Here is a 14,071-nt window from a genome sequence, read left to right as displayed (position 1 = left end):
CAAGCTGCTTTAGAAATGTAGCTGTGATTACATTTGAAACATCACAATTGCCTCTGATGTGTCCCTGGACATTTTTGCACCATTACATATTTTTTTCCACCTTTATTTAAACAGGGAGTAACATTGAGACCAAGGTCTGTTTTACAAAGGAGCCCTGACTGAGTATGTATGTGCACAAGGTATTGAATAAACTGACTGGGTATATTATAGGCTGATACGCTACATTGTTCCAAACAGACTTTATTAGTTCAGATTTCATTACATGGGACTCACACAAAGAAATCAAAGGTTTTCTATGATCGTGAAATAACTTGCAGCAAATAACGTAAATAACAAAAATAATAGTTTCTCATCTAACAGAATCCTGGCATGCATTTTAATCAGTAGCGATAGGTGAAGCATGACTTCTTTAGCCAGACACAACCAAACCGGTGGATAATTAAATAATGAGAATCGAAAGAAACTGAAAATCAACTAACAGTAAAATATGACAGCTCTTTCTAACCATACATACACATATTGCAAAAGCTTATACAACACTGTTGGCTTTTAAAAGATTATTCTAAAATAGATTATTTAAAGATAATACAATAATCAGGTTTAGAAGCAATGATTTGTCCCGTCTGTCTGCATATAGTGCACCGAGGCGGCTGCTTTCTAAAAAAGAATGAATACCTGAATTTTATTATGAAGCTCAGGGGAAAGCATTTTGGTTGGAACAGTTCAAATGTATGTTTTGGTAAACGCCTGATGTAGCCTACTTTCCCTGACTTTACATAGTCTAGTAGTGTCTGAGACTGGTGAAGTACAGCGATGACATAGTACTTCACATCATCATCGATCATATCCCACTAATAGAATCTTGATCAGCCACTTCATGTTAAAGAACCTATTATTAAAGACGTTCTGATTCACACAGATTGATAGCCCTGGTCTGAAATATACATGAAATCAGAGCACATGGTTTTAATGGAGAACCAATCACACCACCCAATATATAGACCTTTTCCTTAGTTAATAAAATACGCTAATCAAAACGTCAACGGTCCTAAAAGTGAATCGGAATGAGATCGTCACACCTGTTACAGATGGCAGGGGAAAGAGAGTGCAAGGCAGTTTCATTTCAGTGGCGACTGACAGAAACTGAAGGGTGTAGTGGATGTGGTTTTTAGTCGAAGTTGAGCACGTTGGTGTCAAAGTGGGTGAGCACGTGGTTCTCGAAGATCTTCTGGTCGCAGTCGAGGGGGAACTGCTCGCTGCACATGGGGCACACCTTCCAGTGGCTCTCTACATGCTCCTCAAACTTACTCTGGTCGTAGTTGGGCGGGAAGATCAACTCACACAGCGGACAGCGCTTTTGGACGTTCACACTGCACAGAGGGGAGAGAGAATGGAGTGATGGAAAGAGAAGGAAGGAGTGATGGAAATAGAAGGAAAGAGTGATGGAAAGAAACAAAGAAAAGGTATTGAGAGAGCAACCAAGAGAGAAGGTATTGAGAGAGCAACAAAGAGAGAAGGTATTGAGAGAGCAACAAAGAGAGAAGGTATTGAGAGAGCAACAAAGAGAGAAGGTATTGAGAGAGCAACAAAGAGAGAAGGTATTGAGAGAGCGTTGTGTTAATGAGCAGCCAAGTGATGATGTTGGCAGAGGGGAGCAGAGCAGGACAGCTAACAGGCTAATAAAGGCCATCTGTCAGGTCTACTCTACGTGGGTGGGCCGCTAGCTGGGCTGGGCCACTCATGTTAACACCTACATTAAAGAACAAAGACTTTACACATGTTATCATGATATACACAGGTTGGAGCTGGGAAGCTGCTGTGCTGGGGTGAGAGAGACCAACTTCAATGCATTTTGGGGAGCTCAGGCCTTCAGTGTGTGTGTGTGTGTGTGTGTGTGTGTGTGTGTGTGTGTGTTTGTTTGTGTTACCTGGCCTCAAAGCAAAAGGGAGTCTGTCCATCATTTAAGAATGGGCTGTGGGGTTCAGTAGTTGCTGCAGGCTGTTCATTGGCATTGCCCTGTGGTGGAGGGTAGAAAACTACTTCAGAAATACTATCACACACACAACTGCTGTAGCAGAAAATCATCCCACTGTGTATGATGCAACATATCACTGAGTGAACCTCAGTGGAGGCTGGTGTCACTTTAAAATCGGAGGACAGCTCATAGTAATGGCTGGAATTAAGGTAACAGTATCAAATCAAACATGCTTTCATAATGTTCACTTTATTCAATTCCAGTTATTACTAGGAGCCGTCCTCCCCTCACCAGCCTCCTCTGGTCTATCTTTAAAGCAGACTAACTGACTAACTCACGTTGTTGATGTTGTTTTCAGACTAGCTAACTACCATTGTTGTTTTCAGACTAGCTAACTACCATTGTTGTTTTCAGACTAGCTAACTACCATTGTTGTTTTCAGACTAGCTAACTACCATTTGTTGTTTTCAGACTAGCTAACTACCATTTGTTGTTTTCAGACTAGCTAACTACCATTTTTGTTTTCAGACTAGCTAACTACCATTGTTGTTTCCAGACTAGCTAACTACCATTGTTGTTTTCAGACTAGCTAACTATCATTGTTGTTTTCAGACTAGCTAACTATCATTGTTGTTTTCAGACTAGCTAACTACCATTGTTGTTTTCAGACTAGCTAACTACCATTTGTTGTTTTCAGACTAGCTAACTATCATTGTTGTTTTCAGACTAGCTAACTACCATTGTTGTTTTCAGACTAGCTAACTACCATTGTTGTTTTCAGACTAGCTAACTACCATTGTTGTTTTCAGACTAGCTAACTACCATTGTTGTTTTCAGACTAGCTAACTACCATTTGTTGTTTCCAGACTAGCTAACTACCATTGTTGTTTTCAGACTAGCTAACTATCATTGTTGTTTTCAGACTAGCTAACTATCATTGTTGTTTTCAGACTAGTTAACTATCATTGTTGTTTTCAGACTAGTTAACTATCATTGTTGTTTTCAGACTAGCTAACTCACATTGTTGTTGTTGTTCTGCTGCTCCTCTGGGTCCTCCAGGCCGTCGGGCCGGCTGAGGTTGCGTGCAGGCTGGATGCAGACTACGTTACTATCCCAGGAGGGGGGGCCCACAGGGGGCAAGCGAGGCAGCAGGTCATCAGAGAACTCTCCGTCCGCTCCATCTAGAGTGAGGGAAAAGAGAGGGTCAAAGGTCAATAGGAATGTAAGCATATTAGGGTTTCAAAATTCAGATACCTTTCCCAAAATTCCCAGGTTTTCCAGAAAGAAGCTACAAGAAATGATACATGAAATGAATAGCAATTGAATGAATCTGAACCAACCTCTTGCATCTGAGGTGGAGTAAGGGTTCCCAAAGTGCAGCTGTGTAGGGCTCTGGGGGACCAGCAGTGGAGTGGGGGCGTCCTGGGGGTAGGGCAGGGGATACTGCAGGAACACAGACTGAATGCTCATCTCCTCTGACACTACAGCCTCCGTCTTCTTACCACCACCACCACCACCGCTCTTCTGGAGATCCTGGTGGGGACAGACAAGACAACGGAAACTATTAGATTATATTATTATACATTTATGATTGGAAAGGGAATCCTTTAAAATAACTGATCTTGTATTTTCTCTAACAGAATTGTGCTATCTTGTGGAGGAAATGTATTCATATTTTTCATATATTGTAAATATTATCTTTTGATGCTAAGAAGTACCACACCTGAAACGTCACTCTAAAAGTGTAGCTGCTCCTAAGAAGGAAAGACTTAGCTACATATCTAACTTCAGCTACATTTCTATGTCCATCCTCTCCAGGATAGTCAATACATGACTGGCCACAACCACCTCACAGCAGCTCCTAGAACTATGGTCGGTCTCTCTCCCTCTCCCTCGGTCCCTCTCTCTCGCTCTCCCTGCCTCGTTCCGCCTCTCGGTCCCCATCTCCCTCGGCCCTCTCTCTCCCCCTCGGCCCTCTCTCTCCCCCTTGGTCCCTCTCTCTCCCCCTTGGTCCCTCTCTCGGTCCCCATCTCCCTCGGCCCTCTCTCTCCCCCTCGGCCCTCTCTCTCCCCCTTGGTCCCTCTCTCTCCCCCTCGGCCCTCTCTCTCCCCCTTGGTCCCTCTCTCTCCCCCTCGGCCCTCTCTCTCCCCCTTGGTCCCTCTCTCTCCCCCTTGGTCCCTCTCTCTCCCCCTCGGCCCTCTCTCTCCCCCTTGGTCCCTCTCTCTCCCCCTCGGCCCTCTCTCTCCCCCTTGGTCCCTCTCTCTCCCCCTTGGTCCCTCTCTCTCCCCCTCGGCCCTCTCTCTCCCCCTTGGTCCCTCTCTCTCCCCCTTGGTCCCTCTCTCTCCCCCTTGGTCCCTCTCTCTCCCCCTTGGTCCCTCTCTCTCCCCCTTGGTCCCTCTCTCTCTCCCCCTTGGTCCCTCTCTCTCCCCCTCGGCCCTCTCTCTCCCCCTTGGTCCCTCTCTCTCTCCCTCGGCCCTCTCTCTCCCCCTTGGTCCCTCTCTCTCCCCCTCGGCCCTCTCTCTCCCCCTTGGTCCCTCTCTCTCTCCCCCTTGGTCCCTCTCTCTCTCCCTCGGCCCTCTCTCTCCCCCTTGGTCCCTCTCTCTCTCCCTCGGCCCTCTCTCTCCCCCTTGGTCCCTCTCTCTCCCCCTCGGCCCTCTCTCTCCCCCTCGGCCCTCTCTCTCCCCCTTGGTCCCTCTCTCTCCCCCTCGGCCCTCTCTCTCCCCCTCGGCCCTCTCTCTCCCCCTTGGTCCCTCTCTCGGTCCCCCTCTCTCTCTCTCTCTCTCCCCCTCTTGGTCCCCCCCCCTCACTCTCTCCCCCCCTCGGTTCCCTCCCCTTTCCCTCCCTCCGTCTCGCTCCCCCGTCTGTCTCTCTCTCTCCCCGTCTCTCTCTCTCTCTCTCTCCGTCTCGCCATCCTTCTCTCCGTCCCTCTCTCTCTCGCACCGTCTCTCTCTCCCCTTCTCCCTCACAAACAGTTTAATTAGTCATTCATTAAAAAAGAATATCCTCTCATTTTCGAAGGCAATGGAAGGTTTGTGTTTTACTGGAAGTTTGAAGCAGACGCCAATTTAATTGACAGTCTCAACCTCAAATTGGGTCGTTTTGTTACTCTTAGTGACGAATGCGTCCGCTAGCTAGCTCCCCTTCAGCAGATTCCCCGGGCCCAATCTGGACTTCTCTGTGGTTCAGAGTAATTGAATGGAAAATGAGAAGTCACTTTGCTTTACTTCACCAATTAGAGATGTGTTAAACCCCAGCCAGATTAGGATATGGGAAAATTGCTGCTCTTTTTGGGGTGTTTTTAGTTCAGAGAGGTCTATAAAGGCAGAAAATGAAAGCTATAGTGTAGTGTTGCTATACTTACTAACTTCACCAACTATACTAACCTCCTCAAGTCTCTCCTTGTCCTTCATCAGAGTGGCCAGGGTGTCCTTCAGTTCATTCAGCGCACGCCCCTTCTCAGCCACCTGACTCTGAAGGAGGGAGACGGTCAGGAGACGGTCAGGAGACAGTCGGGAGGGCGTAGGGAGACATGGAGTACACATGGAGAACACATCAGTTTAAGATTATGGCCGTTGAGGAAAAATATTTTGATATCAAATAAATGTCTATCAGTATTAAGGAAAAACATGCCAACTCCTGCATTAGTCAGGCAACAGGAGAGGAGTCCTCAGAGTCCAACCCTGTCCCTGGCTGTCTCTGCGGCTGTGTTCCAAACGGCACCCTATTATCTATATAGTGCACTACTTTTGTCAAAAGAAGTGCACTATATAAGGATAGGGTGCCATTTGGGACACAACTTCAGAGTCCGACCCTGGCGGTCTCCAGGACTTACATAAACAGCAATAAAGCCTTCCTCTGAACGGGCTCTGCACATTAACACAACTGTCACTGGAGTTGGCCTTCAACTGGAGTATTTTCTATTTATTTGCCGTCCTAACATCTGCTCTGATTCTAGCCTGGTCCCAGACCTGTGTGTGGTTTGGCATGACTTATGATAAGTCAGAGGAGATGGCTACATCACTATCACATCCATATCTGGGACCAGGCTATATCATGGCATGACAATGACAGGGAGAGGAGGTTGGATAGAACATCCATATCTGGGACCAGGCTTCTCTTGAAGTATCTAGCTCTCCAGGACTGGAGTAGGAGAGTCCTGCGCTACACTAACCTGGTAGTGATTCTCCTAGCCTGGTCCCAGACCTGTGTGTTGCCCTGCGCTACACTGACCTGGTAGTGATTAGCCTGGTCCCAGACCTACATTTTTACATTTACATTTATATTTTAGTCATTTAGCAGACGCTCTTATCCAGAGCGACTTACAGTTAGTGAGTGCATACATTATTATAAAAAAAAAAAAAAAATCATACTGGCCCCCCGTGGGAATTGAACCCACAACCCTGGCGTTGCAAACGCCATGCCAACCAACTGAGCTACATCCCTGACCTGTCTGTAGCCCTGCTCTAGACTGACCTGATAGTGATTATCCTAGCCTGATCCCAGACCTGTCTGTAGCCCTGCACTACACTGACCTGGTAGTGATTATCCTAGCCTGGTCCCAGACCTGTCTGTAGCCCTGCTCTACACTGACCTGGTAGTGATTATCCTAGCCTGGTCCCAGACCTGTCTGTAGCCCTGCTCTACACTGACCTGGTAGTGATTATCCTAGCCTGGTCCCAGACCTGTCTGTAGCCCTGCTCTACACTGACCTGGTAGTGATTATCCTAGCCTGATCCCAGACCTGTCAGTTTTGGGTTTGAGGAAACAGAAGCCTGCACAACATAATCTATACTGACCTTTTATGATCCTCGTCGGCTGGTCTCAGATCTGTGTACTGCTATACATAGTTTACAATGTACGTGGTAGCGGTCCTCCTAGCCTGGTAACTACAGAATCTACACTGTACCTTATAGCGGTCCTCCTCAGCTGTTCTCAGACCTGTCTGTAGTACTGCTCTACAATGTACCTTATAGCGGTCCTCCTCGGCTGCCAGCTGCAGCTTCAGGCTGTCGTTGGTCTTCAGCTGCTCCTTCAGCTTCACCTCCATCTTGGCCAGCTCATCAGCAAACATGCAGCTACGCTCCTTCTCCTCCTAGAGAGACAACACTCTGGTCACAACATGTAGCTACGCTCCTTCTCCTCCTAGAGAGACAACACTCTGGTCACAACATGTAGCTACGCTCCTTCTCCTCCTAGAGAGACAACACTCTGGTCACAACATGTAGCTACGCGCCTTCTCCTCCTAGAGAGATAACACTCTGGTCACAACATGTAGCTACGCTCCTTCTCCTCCTAGAGAGACAACACTCTGGTCACAACATGTAGCTACACTCCTTCTCCTCCTAGAGAGATAACACTCTGGTCACAACATGTAGCTACGCTCCTTCTCCTCCTAGAGAGACAACACTCTGGTCACAACATGTAGCTACGCTCCTTCTCCTCCTAGAGAGATAACACTCTGGTCACAACATGTAGCTACGCTCCTTCTCCTCCTAGAGAGACAACACTCTGGTCACAACATGTAGCTACGCTCCTTCTCCTCCTAGAGACAACACTCTGGTCACAACATGTAGCTACGCTCCTTCTCCTCCTAGAGAGACAACACTCTGGTCACAACATGTAGCTACGCTCCTTCTCCTCCTAGAGAGACAACACTCTGGTCACAACATGTAGCTACGCTCCTTCTCCTCCTAGAGAGACAACACTCTGGTCACAACATGTAGCTACGCTCCTTCTCCTCCTAGAGATAACACTGGTCACAACATGTAGCTACGCTCCTTCTCCTCCTAGAGACAACACTCTGGTCACAACATGTAGCTACACTCCTTCTCCTCCTAGAGAGACAACACTCTGGTCACAACATGCAGCTACGCTCCTTCTCCTCCTAGAGACAACACTCTGGTCACAACATGTAGCTACACTCCTTCTCCTCCTAGAGAGACAACACTCTGGTCACAACATGCAGCTACGCTCCTTCTCCTCCTAGAGAGATAACACTCTGGTCACAACATGTAGCTACGCTCCTTCTCCTCCTAGAGAGACAACACTCTGGTCACAACATGTAGCTACGCTCCTTCTCCTCCTAGAGAGATAACACTCTGGTCACAACATGTAGCTACGCTCCTTCTCCTCCTAGAGAGACAACACTCTGGTCACAACATGTAGCTATGCGCCTTCTCCTCCTAGAGAGAACAACACTCTGGTCACAACATGTAGCTACGCTCTGGTCACTGACTGCTCCTATTTAAACCAGAACCTCTTCCTCCTCTTTGGAGTGGGGAAAAACGGTCATGCTATCACCCTCCTTCTCCTCCTAGAGACAACACTCTGGTCACAACATGTAGCTACGCTCCTTCTCCTCCTAGAGAGAACAACACTCTGGTCACAACATGTAGCTACGCTCCTTCTCCTCCTAGAGACAACACTCTGGTCACAACATGTAGCTACGCTCCTTCTCCTCCTAGAGACAACACTCTGGTCACCCTTGGGGAAACCGTGTTCTCTTTCTACACTTTATGATTGATAGATTTGTAGATTGATTGGTTGGTCTGATGGACTATGCAAAAACTCTGACAATATGATGATGAACACACCAGACAGGAAGCCAAGAAGAGTTCTTACATTCAGCATCTGTTTGCATTTCCTGTACTTGTCGCTCCTGTCGGACGCCTGTCTGCTGAAGCCTTTGAGTTTCTCCTGGATGATGGCCTCCAGCATGGGGTCAGCAGAACCTGGACTCCCTGGGGATACACAGGTCAGACCGTTACTATCCCATCAATAGTTTTAACATCAAGGACCTCTTTGGAAAAAGTGTTTTAGTTAATGCTTCCAAGTCTTATTCTCTGGGATCAAATGCACATCTTGTTTGATGGAAGTATTATTTTGACCCCAAATTCAACTCTATTCAATAGATAGGGGCTTAGAAATAAAACATTTAGCATGTAAACCATACCTGAAAGTTTTACAACAAAGGAGGACATGTTTTAATTCAGGGTGTCACTGGTAGCAATATGTGAGGTGAATGTGTGTGTACCTGGCACAGAGGTGTCTGGACTGACAGACAGAGGGACGGCCATGGTCTCAGCTGCTGGGTTCTTCCTCAGCTCCTAGACACAAACAATATGAAGACACATGTTGATGAGTGTGTGTGTATGTGTGTCTGTGTATCCATGCCTGTGTGTGTGCCTGTGTGTGTGTGTGCGTGTGTGTGTGCGAGTGCGTGTGTGTGCGTCTCACTCACCCCCGGTTGTTCAGAGAGCTTGACCACCTGCCTCTGCAGCCTCTGACACTCCTTGTACTTCTCCTTGTAGTGTTCTGCAGCCATGTGCAGCCGGAGCTTCAGGTCCTCCACCTCTCTCTGCAGCTCAGCCACGGTGGCTGGGTCAGCCTCTGCCTCATCCTCCACCCTGCACACCTCAGACTTAGCCTGCTGCTCCCACAACACACAGAGGGACAGTGAGGACAGAGACAGACCAGACAGACCACTCCATGTTAACATCAGACCGGTCCAATATTTGAGCAGGTAAACCTTGTCCGATCCAGAACAGTCCATAGGGGCAGGAGCTTAATCACCTGTTTTTGTAGCATGAGGTTACTTGATGTACAAGTACACCTCCTGGACAGGACACTAGTCTATCTCCTGTTTCTGTAGTGAGGCAGCTTGATGTACCAGTACACCGCCTGGACAGAACACTAGTCTATCTCCTGTTTCTGTAGTGAGGCAGCTTGATGTACCAGTACACTTCCTGGACAGGACACTAGTCTATCTCCTGTTTCTGTAGTGAGGCAGCTTGATGTACCAGTACACCTCCTGGACAGGACACTAGTCTATCTCCTGTTTCTGTAGTGAGGCAGCTTGATGTACCAGTACACCTCCTGGACAGGACACTAGTCTATCTCCTGTTTCTGTAGTGAGGCAGCTTGATGTACCAGTACACCCCCTGGACAGGACACTAGTCTATCTCCTGTTTCTGTAGTGAGGCAGCTTGATGTACCAGTACACCACCTGGACAGGACACTAGTCTATCTCCTGTTTCTGTAGTGAGGCAGCTTGATGTACCAGTACACCTCCTGGACAGAACACTAGTCTATCTCCTGTTTCTGTAGTGAGGCAGCTTGATGTACCAGTACACCACCTGGACAGGACACTAGTCTATCTCCTGTTTCTGTAGTGAGGCAGCTTGATGTACCAGTACATCCCCTGGACAGGACTCTAGTCTGTCAAATATATCAGCTGCACTTGATTTAGTTTGTCCAGTACAACGGAACCAATGGAATCGTCCCAAAAGTTCAAACTCCAAGCTAAACTGAGTGCAAACTAAGTATACATCCAAATTCAAACAGCCCTTTGGCTCCTGGTCAAAAGAAGAGCACTAAATAGGGAATAGGGTGCCATTTGGGACGCAGACAAAATCCATTGAAATCAAGGTCCTCCTTACTGCCTCTAGCTGGGTGTCATCCTTCATCTGTTCCACCAGGCGCTCCAGACGGCCACACTGTGCCAGGGCCTCCTGCTTCCCCTGCAGCAGGGCGTCTGTCTCCAGCCTCATGCGGTACAGGTCAGCCATGGTGCGGTCGCGGGCGCTGGACGCGTCCCTCAGCTCAGCAGACAACATGGAGGCCTGCTGCTGTTTGGCCTGAAGCTGCTCTTCCTTCTGACGAAGCTGTTCCTTCATGACCTTCAGCTCACCCTGCACAGGGACACCAGGGGAGAAAGGGAAATACATGCACAGGTATAACGGTCAGTACATCTCTCTCTCACATACACACAGGTATGGATGAACAAATCATGCACTCTGAATTAACATTTGTTGTGAGTTCGAATCCCAGGTCTGCCCACTGCCGTTGTGCCTTTGAGCAAGGACCACTCCATAGGCGCTGCTCTGCGGCTTTGACGGTGTTGCTTCCAGACTTTAGTCTCTTGTAGGTGTGGGGTCTGAATATTATGGTGTGCGGCCCATATTCCCTACCACCTATATAATGCACTGGTCCAAAGTAGGGATCTAGGAGGTAGCCATGATAATATTCTGATTCTTACCAAGGGGGAGGCCTTGGCCAGGAACTCCTTGTGTTGTTTCTCCTTCTCAGTGAGGCAGGAGCGGAGGCGTCCCACCTCCTCTTTGAACTGAGCAATGGTGTTCTCCTTGTTTACACCCACAGCCTTCAGCATCTGCAGCTCTGCACTCAGCTTAGTGTTCTCCAGCTCACGGTTCTTCAGGTGGATCTAGAACCGCAAACAAATATTTTAAATACTTTTTTTGAATGGCAAAATCACATTACAATCAAAAAGGATTCTAACATTTCAAAGGTCACAGAAAGATGGACGATGTAGGGGGTTCGTATAACAAATGAATCATTAGAAAGTGTAGCTATGTTTCTGCCTGGTGTTCCAGTGACACCCCTCTGACTACATTAATCATCATCCTTCAGCAAGATGTAGCCAGCTCCTAAAATAATGCAGAATAACCTTAATTACAACACAGAGATTGAGGTGGGCTCGTTAAACTACCCTGCAGTCCCACCAAAATGGCACCCTAAACCCTCTGTAGCGCACTACTTTTGACCAGGGGTCATAGGGCTCTGATCAAAAGTAGTACACTATATAGGGAATAGGGTGCCAATTGGGACACAGCCTCAGCGACGCGGCCGGCTAAACAAAGTGCGGCTTTCACTTGTGCTTCCGTGGCGACAGTGTGCGTGCGTACCACTCCTAGTTCCTGAGCTGTACCCACCAGTCACCACCACTACAAAGCTCCCCAGAAACGGCAGGCGAGAACCAGGCGGAAGAGGGCCGGAACAGACCATATCCTGTTCAGCCACAACACTGTGGGATCCCACTGAGCAGGGAAACAGCAGCTACACACACTAGTGGGATTAACTGGATTGAGAGAAGTGGTCATATTAACTGGATTGAGAAAAGTGGTCAGATTAACTGGACTGAGAGAAGTGGTCAGATTAACTGGATTGAGAGAAGTGGTCAGATTAACTGGACTGAGAGAAGTGGTCAGATTAACTGGACTGAGAGAAGTGGTCAGATTAACTGGATTGAGAGAAGTGGTCAGATTAACTGGACTGAGAGAAGTGGTCAGATTAACTGGATTGAGAGAAGTGGTCAGATTAACTGGACTGAGAAAAGTGGTCAGATTAACTGGACTGAGAAAAGTGGTCAGATTAACTGGACTGAGAAAAGTGGTCAGATTAACTGGACTGAGAAAAGTGGTCAGATTAACTGGACTGAGAGAAGTGGTCAGATTAACTGGACTGAGAGAAATGGTCAGATTAACTGGACTGAGAGAAGTGGTCAGATTAACTGGATTGAGAGAAGTGGTCAGATTAACTGGACTGAGAGAAGTGGTCAGATTAACTGGATTGAGAGAAGTGGTCAGATTAACTGGACTGAGAAAAGTGGTCAGATTAACTGGACTGAGAAAAGTGGTCAGATTAACTGGACTGAGAAAAGTGGTCAGATTAACTGGACTGAGAGAAGTGGTCAGATTAACTGGACTGAGAAAAGTGGTCAGATTAACTGGACTGAGAGAAGTGGTCAGATTAACTGGACTGAGAAAAGTGGTCAGATTAACTGGACTGAGAGAAATGGTCAGATTAACTGGACTGAGAGAAGTGGTCAGATTAACTGGATTGAGAGAAGTGGTCAGATTAACTGGACTGACAGAGGTGGTCAGATTAACTAGACTGAGAGAAGTGGTCAGATTAACTTTTGACTATAGTCTAAAAGACATCTCTGGTATGATTCCATACATTTTCCCAAGATTCCCAGGTTTTTCATAAATCCCGGTTGCAGGAAATCTTGAATCCTGGGAATTTTGGGAAAGTACCGGAATCTTGCAACCCTAGGTATGATCCTTCACAGCTACAGTCACATGACTCATAGTACAGGAGCAGTGTGCGCAACGTAGGTGTGTGTGTGTGTGTGTGTGTGTGTGTGTGACCTTGTAGAGTTCCTTCTCATCCTTCTCATCCTTCAGGTGTGACTCCATGCCATCCTTCTCCAGAGTCAGCTTCTTCACTCTGTCCTTCAGGCTGTCCAGCTCCGTCTCTTTCTGCAGGCCCTTCTGGGTGACTCCCATCAGGTCATCCTCCAGCTGCAGGACCCTGGCTGTGGCCTCCTCCTGTACCTCCTGGGGACAGAGAGACAGAGGGAGGGAGTTAGTAACCTGTAACCTTAAATGTCTTTTTTATGTCCGTTTTACCCTTTTAAGCCAGAGACAAATTGTGAGAACCTAAGGGACAATAACGTTCTCCTCTCATCTACTAGTTCCCCTGGAGAATTTAGTTGGTTTGCTTCTCTGTCATGTAGATTAGAATAGAGAACCATGTCAGGTCTATACAGGATATATATCTGCAACGTCTTCAATTGAATCACTTCCTGTCTCTAAAGCACAACAAGAACAAATCCTCAGTGCTGTGACAGACAGGCGGCCGCTAGAGGAAATCCCAGCCAGTCCTGTGTGTGTCAAACACAGAGACACTGCCAGGTCTTTATGGATTCAATCACACAACACACACGGTCACCCTGTAAATCCAATACTAACTGTGTGGCTGTGAGCCGGAGAACGGGAAAAAAACGTGTCAAGTTTTCGTACTACTTTTGAGATGTAAAATCATCTGCCTACAAATCATCCATTTCAATCTGGCGTGTTATTCTGTTTTGAGGCTGGAAGGGAAGCTTGCTCTGTCATAAGTACAGGACTGCACAACGTCTGCTCCAAAAGGCATTGCAGCAGATTAGAATTTGTTTCTACTGTAAGTTTATGAGCCGAATTTTGGAATCATTTTTTTCACAGCGCATTAAAAAAAACGTATAAAAAGTGTAGTCGTAAAATGAACAGCCACCAAATGTGTAATTATGTTTTCATCTCAAAGCCATTTTCAAAACCAGCAGCTTTATGGAACGGAATAGTTCTATGCATTATCATAAACACAATGTTTTAAAAGATACATGTGAAAGTATTAAATATCTGGTGCTGAACAGTGATCACACTCAAGATCATTACTAACTGGACTTTATTTAGTTCTTTATTTAGTTATAGTGGTTAGAGGTGGAACAACGTGTGTGTGTGTGCGTGTGTGTGTCTG

The 14,071-nt window shown here is 47.0% G+C and overlaps 1 protein-coding gene across 1 annotated transcript in view; it reads right to left on the bottom strand.

The window, feature by feature from the left end:
• Positions 1 to 222: 222 nt before the first annotated feature.
• LOC311120333 (tax1-binding protein 1 homolog B-like) overlaps positions 223 to 14,071 on the bottom strand; it is a 32,427-nt gene continuing 18,578 nt past the window's right edge. The window contains exons 6-17 of the mRNA XM_084194955.1: positions 12,925 to 13,113; positions 11,013 to 11,198; positions 10,414 to 10,665; positions 9,216 to 9,404; positions 9,009 to 9,081; positions 8,597 to 8,715; positions 6,942 to 7,067; positions 5,359 to 5,445; positions 3,316 to 3,508; positions 2,996 to 3,156; positions 1,928 to 2,016; positions 223 to 1,370 (exon numbers count right to left, since the gene is read on the bottom strand). Of these exons, the coding sequence (XP_084051081.1) occupies positions 1,169 to 1,370; positions 1,928 to 2,016; positions 2,996 to 3,156; positions 3,316 to 3,508; positions 5,359 to 5,445; positions 6,942 to 7,067; positions 8,597 to 8,715; positions 9,009 to 9,081; positions 9,216 to 9,404; positions 10,414 to 10,665; positions 11,013 to 11,198; positions 12,925 to 13,113 (1,866 nt within the window). The 3' untranslated portion in view covers positions 223 to 1,168. The remainder of the gene's footprint in view (positions 1,371 to 1,927; positions 2,017 to 2,995; positions 3,157 to 3,315; positions 3,509 to 5,358; positions 5,446 to 6,941; positions 7,068 to 8,596; positions 8,716 to 9,008; positions 9,082 to 9,215; positions 9,405 to 10,413; positions 10,666 to 11,012; positions 11,199 to 12,924; positions 13,114 to 14,071) is intronic.

This window comes from Coregonus lavaretus, assembly GCF_964263955.1.
Source record: "Coregonus lavaretus genome assembly, contig: HAP1_SCAFFOLD_166, whole genome shotgun sequence".
NCBI classification, from domain to species: domain Eukaryota; kingdom Metazoa; phylum Chordata; class Actinopteri; order Salmoniformes; family Salmonidae; genus Coregonus; species Coregonus lavaretus.
This window is presented reverse-complemented; position numbering and strand designations above follow the sequence as displayed.